This window comes from Mustela nivalis, assembly GCF_964662115.1.
Source record: "Mustela nivalis genome assembly, chromosome: 1".
Taxonomy (NCBI): Eukaryota; Metazoa; Chordata; class Mammalia; order Carnivora; family Mustelidae; genus Mustela; species Mustela nivalis.
In genome coordinates, this window is record NC_139020.1 from 206,033,307 (window position 1) to 206,049,480 (window position 16,174).

Sequence of the window (16,174 nt, forward strand, 5' to 3'; positions counted from 1 at the left end):
CCATGTTTTTGTGTCTTCTTCAAGTTCTTTCATTAGTGTTCTGTAGTTCCTCTTGTACAGATCCTTTACCTCTTTGGTTAGGTTTATTTCCAGGTATCTTGTGGCTCTTGGTGCTATAGTAAATGGAATCAATTCTCTAATTTCCCTTTCTGTGTTTTCATTGTTAGTGTGTAAGAAAGCAACTGATGTCTGTACATTGATTTTGTATCCTGCCACATTACTGAATTGCTGTGTGCTTTAGCAGTTTGGGTGTGGTGCCTTTTGGCTTAAACAAAAGTGAAAATGAACTTTTGGGATTTCATCAAGATCAAAAGCTTCTGCACAGCAAAGAAACAGTCAACAAAACAAAGAGGCCACCCACGGAATGGGAGAAGATATTTGCAAATAACACTACAGACAAAGGGCTGATAACCAAGATCTATAAAGAACTCCTCAAACTCAACATCCCCAAAACAGATACTCACATCAAAAAATGGACAGAATTCACGAACAGACACTTCTCCAATGAAGAGATACAAATGGTTAATAGATAAATGAAAAAATGTTCATCATCAGTAGCCATGAGGGAGATTCAAATCAAAACCATATTAAGATTCCACCTTACACCAGTTAGAATGGCCAAAATTAACAAGACTCTAAACAGCAAGTGTTGGAGAGGATGTGGGAAAGGAGAACTCTCTTAAACTGTTGGTGGGAATACAAGCTGGATGGGAGAAGTGAGTTGGGGCAAATTGGAGGGGGAGTAAACCATGAAAGACTGGAATCTGGGAAACAGCCTGAGGGTTTTGCAAGGTAGGGGGATGGGGGTTGGGGAGAATGTGATCGTAGGTATTAAGGAAGGTATTTACTGCATGGAGACCTAGGTGTGGTGCATAAACAATGAATCTTGGAACACTGAAAAAATAAATTTAAAAAAAATTATGCAAATGTTGAACCACTCTGTTGTACACCTGAAACTTATATTGCCTGTATGTGAACTAACTGGAATGTAAATAAAAGTATTGTGTTTTAAAAATTGAATCTTGGAACACTGAAGAAGTGAAATAAAGTTTAAATTAAAAAGTGGTCATATACTCTTTTAAACTTTGTGGGTCTTGGAATCTCTTTCTCTCTCCATCCATTTTGAATGTCAGTCTAGCTGGATAAAATATTCTTGGCTGCATGTTCTTTTCATTTAGTGCCCTGAATACATCTTGCCAGCACTTCCTGGCTTGCCAGGTTTCTGCAGACAGGTCTATGTTATTCTGATGGGACTTCCTCTATAAGTAAGGAATTTATTCCCCCAGCTGCTTTAAGAGCTCCTGTCTAAAATTATGATTTGTCAGTCTCACAATCAGGTGTCTGGAGGTCTTTCTAGATTCCATGACCTTGGTGGGAGACCTTTCTGTCTCTAGGACATGAAAGCTGGTTCCATTCCCCAGACTAGGAAAATTTTCATGGAGTATTTTTTCAACTATATCCTTTAGTCTTCTTTCTTTCTCCTCCCCCTCAGGGATTCCAATTATTCTGATGTTTGAATGTTTCACGTTGTCATTTATTTCCCCAATTCTGTTTTCATGGCTTCTGAGCTGTTTGTTCTAGGCCTCCTCCTGATCCTTTTTCTCTATCAGTTTGTCCTCCAGATCACTAATTCTATCTTCTGCCTCAGTTACCTTAGCTGTTAGAGAATTTAGATTAGATTGGAACTCATTGGTAGCATTGTTAACATCATCCCTGGTGGCATTGATGTCTGCCTTAATCAATTCCATGTTGTCATTAATGGTTTTCTCCAACCTAGCCATTGTCTAGATAACTGTTAGCCTGAATTCCTCTTCTGACACACTGTTTATGTCCATATCCAGTAGCTCTGGTAGAGAAGGCACAGTCTCTGAATTTTTCTTCTCTTGGACATTCTTCCTCCTAGTCACTTTGGTGAGAGATGGCTGAAGGGATGTGTAGCTGAATGTAACAACCATGATCCAGGCAAGGTGCACCCTGGAACGCCTCTGAGCAATTGGGAGTCTCCACCAAAAAGAAAGTAAAAAAATAGAGAAAGAGAGAGATAGGGGGAAAAAAGAGAGAAGACCCTAAAGGTATGATTTATAAAGTATACAAAGAAAAACAGACAAACCAAATGACCGACAAAAGTACAGGACCAAAAAAAAAAAAAAAAAAGAACGCAGCCAAAATGAACCCCAAGTATAAGATTTATATACTACCAGATTGCAGGGAGCACTGGGTGTGGTGAAAAAAATAATGAATACTGTTATGCTGAATATAAATAAATTAATTTAAAAAAAGATTTATATACTACCAGAACAAAAACAACTACACAGAAATACTGACAGAAGAAAAATATGGGAGGGTGGCTGTAAATACTCCATGTGGGTGAGGAAGTTTATTTTAATTCTTCTGCTGTATCTTGCTATCTTTGTTAAAGGTCTCAAGTTTCCCAAGATAAAGGGGGGATCAAAACTGGTTTATATATAGGGATAGTATTGACTGGGGCAAGGGAATTACCTTGAAGCTTATCTCTATTTGAATATTTAAAAAAATAGAAAAGCAAAAAAGAACCACAGGTATATTTATCAAAAAAGTTCAAGTTAAAAGATTATTATGGAATTTGTTGTACTGACCTATCATTGTGATGGTAAATAGGTTAAAAAAACTATAAAATATTAAATAGAATGAGAATAGTGGGAACGAATTAAAAATTAAAATTATCTCTATGAAGTATACAGGTTTTAGGGCATTATCGAAACCTTAATACCTTCTTTTCCCCTGATATTTGGGTTTTCCAAGACAGCATGGTACTGGCACCAAAACAGACACATAGACCAGAGTAACAGAGTAGAGAGCCCAGTAGAACACAGTGGACCCTCAACTTTATGGTCAACTGATCTTTGACAAAGCAGGAAAAAGTGGAAAAAAGACAGTTTCTTCAAAACGGTGATGGGAAAATTGATGGCTATATGTAGAAGAATGAAACTTGGCCATTCTCTTACACCATACACAAAGATAAACTCGCTATGGATGAACAACCTCAACATGAGGCAGGAATCCATTAGAACCCTAGAGGAGAACATAGGCAGTAACCTCTTTGACATTGGCCACAGCAACTTCTTTTAAGACATGTCTCCAAAGGCGAAGGAAACAAAAGCAAAAACGAACTTTCAGGACTTCACCAAGATCAAAAGCTTCTACACAGCAAAGGAAACAGTCAACAAAACAAAGAGGCAACCAACAGAACGGGAGAAGATATTCACACATGACACTACAGACAAAGAAAGGGCTGATATCCAAGATCTATAAAGGACTCTTCAAACTCAACACACACAAAACAGATAACCATATCAAAAAATGGGCAGAAGACATAAACAGACACTTCTACAAAGAAGACATACAAATGGCTATCAGACACATGAGAAAATGTTCATCATCACTAGTCTTCAGGGAGATTAAAACTAAAACCACATTGATATACCACCTTACACCAGTTAGAATGGTCAAAATTAACAAGATAGTAAACAACATGTGTTGGAGAGGATGTGGAGAAAGGGGACCCCTCTTACACTGTCAGTGGGATTGCACATTGGTGCAGCCACTTGGGCAAACAGTGTGGAGATTCCTTAAGAAATTAAAAATAGAGCTTCTCTATGACCCGGCAATTGCACTAGTGGGTATTTACCCCCAAAGATACAGATGCAGTGAAAAGAAGAGCCATCTGTACCCCAATGTTATAGCAGCAATGGCCATGGTCGCCAAACTGTCGAAAGAACAAAGATGCCCTTCAGCAGACAAATGCATAAAGAAGACGTGGTCCATATACACTATGGAGTATTATGCCTCCATCAGAAAGGATGAATACCAAACTTTTGTGTCAACATGGATGGAACGGGAAGAGATTATGCTGAGTGAAATATGTCAAGCAGAGAGAGACAATTATCATATGGTTTCGCTTATTTGTGCAGCATAAGGAATAACACGGAGGACATGGGGAGATGGAGAGGAGAACGGATTGGGGGGATATTGGAAGGGGAGATGAACCATGAGTGGCTATGGACTCTGAAAAACAATCTGAGGGTTTTGACAGGGTGGAAGGTGTGAGGTTGGGTAAGCCTGATTGTGGGTATTATGGAGGGCAGGTATTACTTGGAACCCAGGGTGTGGTACATAAACAATGAATTCTGGTACACTGAAAAGAAATAAAAAATGTAAGAAAAGCAGACAAGACACATAATTACATGATTTCATGTATATGAAGTCTCTAAAGTCACAACTTTTAGAAAAAGAAACGATCAGTGGTTACCTGAAACCAAGGGAAGGCAAAATGGGAATTGTTCAATGTGTACAGAATTTCAGCTCTGCAAGATGGAAAAAGTTCTAGATCTCTGTTGTTAATACTACCTGGCTGTACACTTAAAGATGGTTAAGAGGTAAGTTTTATTATATCTGTTTTACCACAATAAAAAAAGAATTTTAAAAAAGTTAAAAAATGAATTGTTTGAGTCTTTTGCTATTGAATTTCGGTACATATTTTGGATATTAATTTGTCATCAAGTATGTAGTTTGCCAATTTTTTCTTTGTGGATTGCCTTTTCACTTGGGAAATACAGCCTTTCAATGCACAAATAGTTTGAACTTACGGAAGTAATTTTTTCTCTGGTTGCCCATGTCCTTGGTATTATATACTGGAAATCTTGATCAAATCCATTATCATAAAGATGTACCTTTGTGTTTCCTTCTATGTACTTACAGTGTTATTTCTTGTGGTTAGATCTGTGATCCATCTGGAGTCATGTTTGTAGATCATGGGCAGAAAGGTCACCTTCAACTTTTTGCAGATGGAAATCTTGGTTTCCCATCACTATTTCTTGGAATGGCTGTCCGGTTACCATTGAAATGTCCTGGCAAGATAAAACATCATTCAATCATATACATGAGAGTTTATATGCATGGGCTTTCTCCTAGTCCAGTGATTTCTGTTTCTGTTTGTGTTGTTGTTATTGAAAACAGATTGATTGAAAAGTATAATGTGGAACTCTGAAAATCATGATTTCCCCTCTCCCTAGGATTTTTTTTAATGAAAGTAATAACATACATTGTTATTTTAGCTTCAGGTGTAGAACATAATGATCCAACAATAGTACATATTGTTCAGTGTTCATGGAGATAAGTGTAGTCTTAATCCCCTTTATTTATCTTACCCATCTCTTCACCCACCTCCCCTTTGGCAAACACCAATTTTTTTCTGTATTTAAGAGTCTGTGTTTTTTTTGTCTCCTTTTTCCTGGTTTGTTCATATGCTTTGTTTCTTCGATTCCATATATGATTGACATCAAATGGTATTGGTCTTTTTCAGACTGACTTATTTCACTCAGCATTATGCCTTTAGCTCAATCTATGTGGAAAACTTGAATAATATTTTATGTGGTTTTTTTTTTACCTTGTAAAAGGGTCCATTCATTCTCTATTTTTCAATTTATACCTTTTCAGTTTTCTTTGACTGTTATAGTAGCAAGGGTGTACGCATAACATTGTCACAGGATGACTTTTCCACAGGGTGAGCTTGATCCTGGATATGCCACCATGAAATATGCACTGACACTCAACTATTTTCATAAAAAAACATGTCAGCCTGTAGCCAAAATATAAGCATCTCTGCTATCTGAATGCCGTCTCACTGCCCAGGGCCATGTTTCAATTATCACCCTTAGCCCCTTATTACTGGTCAGCAAGTATGAAGTACAGGAAATATGTTGACTGTACCTTAACAGTCTAACTGCCGCATTGACTGTCCTGATACCCCTTCTTGGAGTGCTCTTACCCCTTTCCCTGACATCAAGACTCAGGACAATTATAAGCTTGTTTGGGAAGCCTTCATTCATCGCCCCTGGAAGAGTCGATCATGTTGGTGTTCTCTTCATCAGGTGTCAGGGCCACTTCGGGTTAGTGAACTCATTTGTTGTTCAGTCTCTTGCCCTGTTTTAACTCTGAGCCATGTCTTACGCTTTTCTTTATCCCCAGGATGTAGCTTAGTACCTACTGTGTCCAACCCTGCTGTCCAAGTGTTTGTAAGATGCCCAAAGAGGCTAATGGTCGAGCCATGTTAAACAGACACCATGTACAATGAAGGAGAAAGAGGTGCAAGACAGGAAAAGCATTGTGGGGGCTGGGGGATCCATGATCATGAGCCAACAGAAGAGGGTCCAGATGGGAGAAAGAAGAGATTTAGGGAACATGGAATCTCTCTTCCAAATAAAGAATTGCATATTCATTATGGGGCACTCTGGTTCAGTGAGACCCTCTACAGGGAGAGGACCTCCTTGTGGGATCAAAGAGTTTAATGGGATAAGAGATGATCATGGAATGCCCAGGTGGTGTCCTAATACCAACACTGGGACTAGTTTGCATTCTGTGTTTCTGACCAAGTCTTTCAAAGGGAAGTGAGACAAAAGACTATTTCATTAATGAGACTCCTGGGAATTCAGCCTCTATAGCCACAGAAACTGAAAATGTCTCTGCTGCACCCACTGACTTCATCTTTTCTAATCTCAGGTGATACAAACACATAACTGTGCCTTCCAAACATATAACTGTGCCTTCCAAAGCCTTTATGAATAGGACTTCCAACCTCATCAATCATCCATGGGAGAAAATGGGTCAGAGATCTCATACTGTTCTGTGATAATATCTAAGTGAGTCACAAGTGCTGGGGACATGTGGTATGGTGGGATGGACCCCTTTTGTTGGTGATTCTTGTTGGGGGATTGACAGGGACAATAAGTTAAGGAGAGTTTGATAAAGCTAAGGCCTGCCTGTTCAGGCTTTGATTCTGGAGAGAAACTCTGGCTACACTAAACCACTTCTACCTGATCTGTCTTCTCTGGAGTAATGCTTAATCATAGAGACTCCATTCCTTAACAGTCTTTCCTCTGTTTCATTCCTTGTTCTTTCATTTTTGAGAGTGACTGTTTATCATTATTCAGCCGTTTATTATTCTAGTCTTTTAACAAACATCTTTTCAGTATTTAACATATGGTAAACACTACCATTTATTGTGGGAATAAATAAGACATTGTTTCTTCTCTCAAGGTACTCACTATGTAAACAAAGTGAGAGATGTAAAAATAAGTAAATGTGGTATCATGAGGTTGCATTGAAATCTGTGGAAGTATCCAAAAAAGTTGACACTTTATCTTAGGACTTTTTTTTTTTTTTCAAAAATTAACTCTTTCATGGGACTTAGTGAAGGCTTCACAGACAAGATTATAATGGAACTGACCATTGAAGGAGGTGTTAGAGTCCTTCCTGGAGACACTGGGTGTGGTCAGTCCAGGAAGAAACAGCAGAGGAGGAAATTTAGAGATTAATTAAACTAGAAGTTGTGCTGCTATGATTAGAAACACTTCTTACTGATCTGACCAACAATCAGTAGCAGGATATGCAAAATGGGTGAATAGGCAACTGGCCTGGTAGGAAATCGTATGTTAAGAAAAAATCAAGTGTTTTGGCTACAGGGTTGAAATTTAATTCTGTAATTACTGAAGCATAAGTGCAGGTTTTAAAGGTCAGGGGATATCTATGCATAGGTCTGCTCTGTGGAAAATTGACATATGTTAATGTAAGGATCAAAGTGTTACTGTGTTCAGAGCGTGAGAGGGACATAGAGGGATAGAAATAGCACCATGAACATGAGATGGGAGACAAGTGATGGATCTCTGAGGGGGTGGACATCATGGATACAAAAATTCAGATGATTTTTTTTTATTCATTATTGTTTTTTTCCAGAAAGTGTACCAGACATCTTCTCTTTATCATTTGTATGCATTAGTTAATACTGCAAACAGTGCCAGACATATCATATCATAGTCATCATTTTATTGAAACCTTTCAAAAAGTATGAATTTGTTATCGGTCTTTTATTTTATGGATGGAAGTGTCCCTGACAACAGTGATACTGCTTACAGAAAACATGTAATGGAGCCTAAGATGTTGTCAGAGTTCAGTGTTTCCAAAGATTTTGCATTTCATTAATAATTTTTTTCTTCATTAATAATTTTAAGTTTTAGTCAACTTTAGTTTTTGAACAGTTGTACATGTGCACACACAACAAATTGCTATGATAGTTCGGAGAGTTCTCACAAGCTCCCTTCCCAGTTTCTGGTCTTATCATTACATTGTATCTGTTATACATGCTATGTGTAATCCTCTTATCTGCTGAGCTTCCACACACGTGAATTTTCTCAGGCCTCCTTTGTTCTTAAAGTAATTGATAGTTTTGAGGAGTACTAGGTGGGTGTTCTATAAAATTATCTTCTTTTGGACTTGTCTCATTGTTCTTTTCTTCCTGAGTAGGCTAGGACTATGGGTGTGGGATAGGAAGACCAGAGAGGTAAACTGCCATATTCATCTCATGATATCACTATCAACATGACTGACCCTCATTGGTGTTGCTGCTGATGTGCTGGCTGCATGGTGTTTTCCAGATTTCTCTAGTGTGGTTACTTTCCCCCCTTTGTTTCCATACTGTACTCTTGTAGGAACTTTTCTAACTTCCCCCCTTTGTTTCCATACTGTACTCTTGTAGGAACTTTTCTAACTGTAGCCTCATTCCTAAGTAGTGGGAATTATCCTCCACCTCTTTGAAAATGGAATATCTATCTACATCATTGGTATTCTTCTGCCCTCTAGTGGGCATCTTTTCCATTTTTTCCACTTATTTACATTGGTGTGCACTCCTTGATATTGATAATATAGTCTGTGTTTTAACCCAGTACTATTTCATTTTGTTGCTCCATTTGTTCCAGCTTTGGCAATAGAGAACTCCTTCAGTCAGCTAATATGTCTCTTCGGCATGTCTCTATTCTTGGCTTTTTAGGGTAGCATTTCATTACTGTCTCACAGTAAAAGAAACTTCAGCTTCAGCTTCCTGTATTTTTCCCTCCCGAACCCTAGAATCAGTGATTCCTGCAAGGAGTCCTGTTTCTTTTTTTTTCTTCTTTTTTTTTTATTTATTTTCAGCATAACAGTATTCATTGTTTTTGCACAACACCCAGTGCTCCATGCAATCCGTGCCCTCTCTAATACCCACCACCTGGTAGTCCTGTTTCTTTTTATTGGATCATGGGATTAGCACCAAGATCTGGGTGCCAGGTGTGCTTGCTGCTGCCAGGGTCTCTATACACCCTCACCTGATGTGAGGAAACATATGGGTGTATACTCTGTGTATATGCATGCACACACATACACATATAGATATAGATAGATATAGATATAGAAATAGATGATATAGGTTAGAGATAGATATAGATATAGATAGATGATATCAATATATACCACTCTCTGTAAGAGAATTTAAACTAAAGCAAGTTCATACTGATGACTCCAGCTCCCATTTATTGCCACATGGATCATCCTAGCCTCTCCACTTGGCTTACATGTAAACTCCCACACCGAGTGGCTCACAATTTACTCTCCATTTCTTTATATGTTCAATTTCAGTTCACATGTGTAGAGTATCAGCATCGTTAACAGTTCTATCTGGGATACACCTGTATTAACTATAGTGGAATCTTTCTGTACACTTTCATCTCCATTTTCACTGACTCCACTCAGTCTCCAGATGACATATTTCTGCATTTTTTTCCCACATACTTCAGTGAGATTTTTTTATGCAATTGTAATATAGTTAGATTGTTTTTTATTTTTTTCACATGGAGCATTCCATTCTGGGATTCCCTCACTCCTCTGTTTTGTGTGTTTTTATTTGTATTCGTTATTTTCTTAAATTATTTTTTACTTTCCATAACTCATGTACTTTTTTTATTATTTCTTTTCAGCGAAACAGAATTCATTGTTTCTGCACCACACCCAGTGCTCCATGCAATATGTGCACTCCTTAGTACCCACCACCTGGCTCCCCCAACCTCCCACCCACCACCCCTTCAAAACCCTCAGATTGTTTTTCAGAGACCATAGTTTCTCATAGTTCATCTCCCCTCCCAATTTCCCTCAACTCCCTTCTCTCCTCCATCTCCCTATGTCCTCGATGCTATTTGTTATGCTCCACAAATAAGTGAAACCATATGATAATTGACTCTCTCTGCTTGACTTATTTCACTTAGCATAATCTCTTCCAGTCCCGTCCATGTTGCTACAAAAGTTGGGTATTCATCCTTTCTGGTGGAGGCACAATACTCCATAGTGTATGTGGACCACATCTTCCTTATCCATTCGTCCACTGAAGGGCATCTTGGTTCTTTCCACAGTTTGGCGACCGTGGCCATTGCTGCTATGAACATTGGGGTACAGATGGCCCTTCTTTTCACTACATCTGTATCTTTGGGGTAAATACCCAGTAGTGCAATGGCAGGGACATAGGGAAGCTCTATTTTTAATTTCTTGAGGAATCTCCACACTGTTTTCCAACGTGACTGCACCAACTTGCATTCCCACCAACAGTGTAAGAGGGTTCCCCTTCCTCCACATTCTCTGCAACACTTGTTGTTTCCTGTCTTGTTCATTTTGGCCATTCTAACTGGTGTAAGGTGATATCTCAATGTGGTTTTGATTTGAATCTCCCTGATGGCTTGTGATGATGAACATTTTTCATGTGCCTGATATTGGGGAAGTGTCTGTTCATGTCTTCTGCCCATTTTTTTTAATATTTTATTTATTTATTTGACACACAGAGATCACAAGTAGGCAGAGAGGCAGGCAGAGAGAGAGAGAGAGAGAGGGAAGCAGGCTTCCTGCGGAGCAGGGAGCCCGATGCGGGGCTCGATCCCAGGACCCTGAGATCATGACCCCAGCCGAAGGCTGCAGCCCAAACCACTGAGCCACACAGGCGCCCCATCTTCTGCCCATTTTTTGACATGATTATCTGTTTTGTGTGTGTTGAGTTTGATTTGTATTTGTAACATTGTTGAACCATATATTAGTCTAATGGTTTTTCTTGTTTTTAATTGTGTTTTTAATACAATCACCTTCTTTATGAACAGAAATCATATTACTTCTTCCTTTCTAATTTTCATGCCTTCCCTTCCCTTCAATTCCCTTCCCCTTTCCTTTCCCTTTCTCCTTTCCTTTCCTTTCCTTTTCCTTTCTCTTTTTTCTCCTCCTTCCTTCATTCCTTCCTTCCTCCCTCCCTCCCTCCCTCCCTCCTTTTCTCCTTCTCCTTCTCCATCATCTTTTCTTTTTTCTTTCTTTCTTCCTTTCTTTCTTTCTTTCTTTCTTTCTTTCTTTCTTTCTTTCTTTCTTCTTCCCTGGTTCATTGCTTTGTCTGGAACTTGGAATGCTATGTGTAAAGAAGTTATTAAAGCAGACACTCTTGCCTTGTTCTTATCGTACGGTTGCTTTCAGGCTTTCACTATTAAGAATAATATCATTTATTTGTGGAGCATAACAAATAACATGGAGGACAAGGGGAGTTAGAGAGGAGAAGGGAGTTGGGGGAAATTGGAAGAGGAGGTGAACCATGAGAGCTATGGACTCTGAAAGACAATCTGAGGGTTTCAAGCGGCGGGGTGTGGGCGGTTGGGGGAACCAGGTGGTGGGTATTAGAGAGAGCATGGATTGCATGGAGCACTGGGTGCGGTGCAAAAATAATGAATAAAATAATGAATACTGTTATGCTGAAAATAAATTAAAAAATAAGAAAAAAAGTTAAAAGAAAAAAATAATGAAACCTGGTGATTCACAGACCTGTACCCCTGGGGATAAAAATATATGTTTATTAAAAAAATTTTAAAAATCAAAAAAAAAAACATTTTTTAAATAAATAATTTTTAAAAGAAAAAAAAATAATGAATACTGTTATGCTAAAAATAAATTTGAAAAAAAGAATAATATTGAACACTGGGTGTGGTGCATAAACAATGAATTCTGTTACACTGAAAAGAATTTTTTAAAAAAAGAATAACACTGAAGGTGGGTTTTCATATATGACCTATATCACATTGAGGAAGTTTCCTTCTGTTCTTAATTTTTCCAATCTTGTTATTATGGAAGAATGAAAATTTTGTCAAATTTTTTCTACAGCAGTTGAGATAATCCTGCCTTTTATCCTTCATTCTGTTACTGTGATGTATTACAGGGAGGGGTTTTCATAAGTTATACCATCCTTGCCTTCCAAGAATGCATCCCACTTGGTCATGATGCATAATCCTTTTATACAGCATGAACAAAAGGCTGCTATATTCAGTTGTAATATTTAGTCAAAGATTCCCATGGAATGTTGATCTGTACTTCTCTTTTCTTGCAATGTCTTTGGCTTCAGTTTAAGTGCAATACTGTCCTTTTGGAATAAAGTAGGAAGTGTTTGCCCTTTGAAATTTTTTGGAAGAGTTTGAGAAGGATTGGTGTTTATCCTTCTAATTCTGCATGGATCTTGTGATCTTTAATCATGACTACTCCGTTGGAATGTTGACATTATAAAATGCAATCCTCCTAGGAGAAAGAAGCTCTGTGACTCATGGTATAGCCTTTCCTCTGCTTTCTAATACAATTGTGCTTCAGCTACAAGGGGTACACAGTACTACAATACTGGAAAACACTGTATTTCTCTTTCTCTGCACTCTGTGCTTGTGTGCATGCATGCGTGTGTGTCTGTGTGTAGGGAGTAGAGAAGCTATTATTATAGTGCACACTGGTTAAACATTTAAAGCAAGCCAAAGTTGTCTTAGGCAATAAAAAATGTAGAGTGTAGACCAACTATAGACTAAGGATAGAGAGAGAAAGAGAGAATTATAGAGGAATGAACTTTGTTCCATTTGTATATATGACAGAAAATTTTTCCTGTTGTAGACATCATATATATATATACACACACACTTATATTTATATATATGTACATATATACACACACATATAGGTACATATATATGTGCACATACACACACACGTATAGAATGAGTGTCCATTGCCTTAGAATGTTTCCAAAGAAGTAGGAGACTTTGACATCCTCTCTCACTTGTCCTACATCCAGCACCTGTTCTTGTTGTGTTACCTACTCTGCTCACAGCTTTCTCTTTGATGTTGCCCTGTGGTTTCAGTGAGCTCTTGCCTAAGGCTGTTCGCACAGGCTCTTTCTCTGCCTTATGTGTTTTTCTCGAAATTATGTGCATGACTCACAAATCCACTATCCTCAGCTTTCCTGCTCAAAATCCCCTTATCAGAGAAGAGAAAATGGAAAGTTTTCTCTTCAGTGTGGCACTACCTTGTCTTGTTTTATTTTACTTATTAGTAAAAACCAACACTTGAAATGTCATTTGCTCACTCATTAATATTTTATTGCTCCCTCTGACACACACATATCAGACTCAATCTTGTTAAGGTCAAACACACATCACTAGTTTATTATGCTTTCAACAATGCTTGCCACAAGATAATTGGTTAAAATATTTGTTAAGTGAACAAAAAACATCTCAGGAAATGTATAGAGGACAGCACTGCTTTGGGTAAATGTTTCAATTTGGGACTTTTTTCAGTATGATGGAAAACATGGAGCTTTTGAGGTCCTTGAAATTTTTAGCTAATTATTCTAGATGGATAGGTAATGTATGAGAATTAATGAGTGAAGCAATTTGAAAACAAAAATTTCACCAGACAAATCTCAGCATTTCTCCCTCTTTCCCTCATCTATCTTTAGTGAGGGCAGAGGAGGAGACAGGGAGGAAGAGCATCTGAAATAGCCTCTGCTCCCAGCAGAGTCCAGTGTGGGGCTTGAACTCATCACCAGGAGAATACCACCTGAGCTAAAATCAAGAGTTGGTTGCTGAACCGACTGAGCCCCCCCGGAACCCCAGCCACAGCATTTCTTTTAATTCTGTGCTCACTGCTTGTGACTTTATTGTGCTCTTGTCTCTGTTCCAGCTGTTTTCAGCAGTTACATGGAACAAAGGAATCAAACTGCTGTTTCAGAATTTATCCTCCTGGGACTTTCAGAGGAGGGAGATCTGCAGCCACTGCTCCTGTGGCAGTTCCTGTCCATGTACCTACTCACCTTCAGTGGGAACCTGCTCATCATCCTGGCCATTGTCACAGACTCCAGCCTCCACACACCCATGTACTTCTTCCTCTCCAACCTGTCCTTTGTAGACATCTTTTTCACCTCCACCACCATCCCCAAGGTGCTGCTGAACCTCCAGACACAGAGCAAAGTGATCACCTATGCAGGCTGCCTCAGCCAGATATATTTTTTCATGCTTTTTGCGGGATTAGACAACTTTCTCTTGACAGTGATGGCCTATGACCGGTTTGCAGCCATCTGTCACCCACTGCACTACATGGTTATCATGAACCCCAAGTTCTGTGGCAGCCTGCTTCTGGTGTGCTGGGTGTTGAGTGTTCTGGACTCTCTATTACATGACTTACTGGTTTTGCAATTGTCCTTTTGTATGCAGTTAGAAATCCCTCACTTTTTTTGTGAACTTAATCAGGTGATCTACCTTGCTTGTTCTGATACCTTCTTCAATAACCTGGCAATTTATCTTACAAATATACCTCTGGCTTTTGTTTCACTCATTGGTATCCTTTTCTCTTACTCTAAAATTGTAACCTCTATTTTGAAAATTCCGTCTTCTGGGGGCAAGTATAAGGCATTTTCCACATGTGGGTCTCACCTCTTGGTTGTCTCTTTATTCTATGGTACAGGCTTAGGGGTGTATCTTAGTTCTGCAGCTTCTCAAAACTCTAGGACAACGGCCATAGCTTCAGTGATGTACACAGTGGTCACACCCATGCTGAACCCCTTCATCTATGGTCTGAGGAACAGAGACATAAAACTGGCACTAAGAAAGCTCTTGAGCAGGAAGATAGTCTCTGCATAGAAGGATCTTTGTTTCAAGATAAAGATGTGAGTAACAGGGCTCAAGACCCTAAAATGATTTTTTTATCAGTTCATGGAAAGATGATCTACAGTTTATCTCTCTACACTATTCAGTCTTTAATCTTTTCATACATAACAAGCAACTATCTGTTTTTTTCAGTTCGAAGTTTAAAAAAAAAATTTCCAGTTAGTTAACAGATTGTGTAATATTAGGTTAAGGAATAGAATTCAGTAATTTATCCCTTACTGGGGCACCTGGGTGGCTCAGTGGGTTAAGCCACTGCCTTCAGCTCAGGTCATGATCTCAGGGTCCTGGGATTGAGTCCCGCATCGGGCTTTCTGCTCAGCAGGGGGCCTGCTTTCCTCTCTCTCTCTCTCTCTCTCTCTCTCTCTCTCTGCTTGCCTCTCTGTCTACTTGTGATCTCTGTCTGTCAAATAAACAAATAAAATCGTTTTAAAAAAATTTATCCAGGTGGTGGTTATTATAGAGGGCATGGATTGCATGGAGCACTGGGTGTGGTAAAAAAAAATAATGAATACTGTTTTTCTGAAAATAAATAAATTGAAAAAATTTTAAAAAATTAAAGAGTCTCTTTCATGGAAAAAAAAATTTATCCCTTACTTACAACATCCAGTGCTCATCACAACAAATGTCCTCCTCAATCCCAATCACCCATATCCTCTCCAGCAACCCTTAGCTTGTTCTACGTTTTTAAGAGTCTGATTGTGGTCTGTTTGTTTTTTTTTTTTTTAAGGTTTTCTTAAAAGATTTATTTATTTATTTATTTATTTATTTATTTCTTTATTTCAGAGAGAGATAGATATAGCATGAGTTGGGGGGAGGGCAGAGAAAGAGGGAGAGAATCTCAACCAGACTCCATGTTGAATGTGGAGCCATTTGTGGTGCTTGATCTCACCACCCGCAGATGATGACCTAGGCCAAAATCAAGAGTCAGTTGCCTAACAGACTGTGCCATCCAGGTGCCCTGTATCTTGCCCAATTTTAAGCTACCAATTTTAGTTCCAATCACAGTCCTAATGGACCATAGTAACTTGGCCAGCAACATCACCTTAGAGTCTTTGGGTTCAGTTTGGAGGAAAAGGTATTGCATTTATTGCTATTTTACAGTCTTCACTCAGGGGAAACTGGTTCCATCAATTGAAGATCTGGGTCAGTGATTGATCTCAGGTCTGAGAGTGAAATAGAGATTATGACCTATCAGTGCAGTGACACGGTCACTCTTTTCTTCATGATTTTTAGAGGGATTTTGATTTGTTTTGTTTTCCTTAGTTATACAAATTGGATAAGCTTTTAGTAAGCTGCCCATCATTTTTGTTTTATGGAGACACCATGAATAATTTGCC

General features: G+C 38.7%; 1 protein-coding gene across 1 annotated transcript; it reads left to right on the forward strand.

Annotated features, from left to right (window-relative positions):
• Positions 1–13,871: 13,871 nt before the first annotated feature.
• On the forward strand, positions 13,872–14,810 carry LOC309853000 (olfactory receptor 7A10-like; the record flags this gene model as incomplete). The annotated part of the gene is made up of 1 exon (XM_082710617.1): positions 13,872–14,810. The coding sequence occupies one exon, from the start codon at positions 13,872–13,874 to the stop codon at positions 14,808–14,810; it is 939 nt and encodes a 312-aa protein (XP_082566743.1).
• Positions 14,811–16,174: the final 1,364 nt, after the last annotated feature.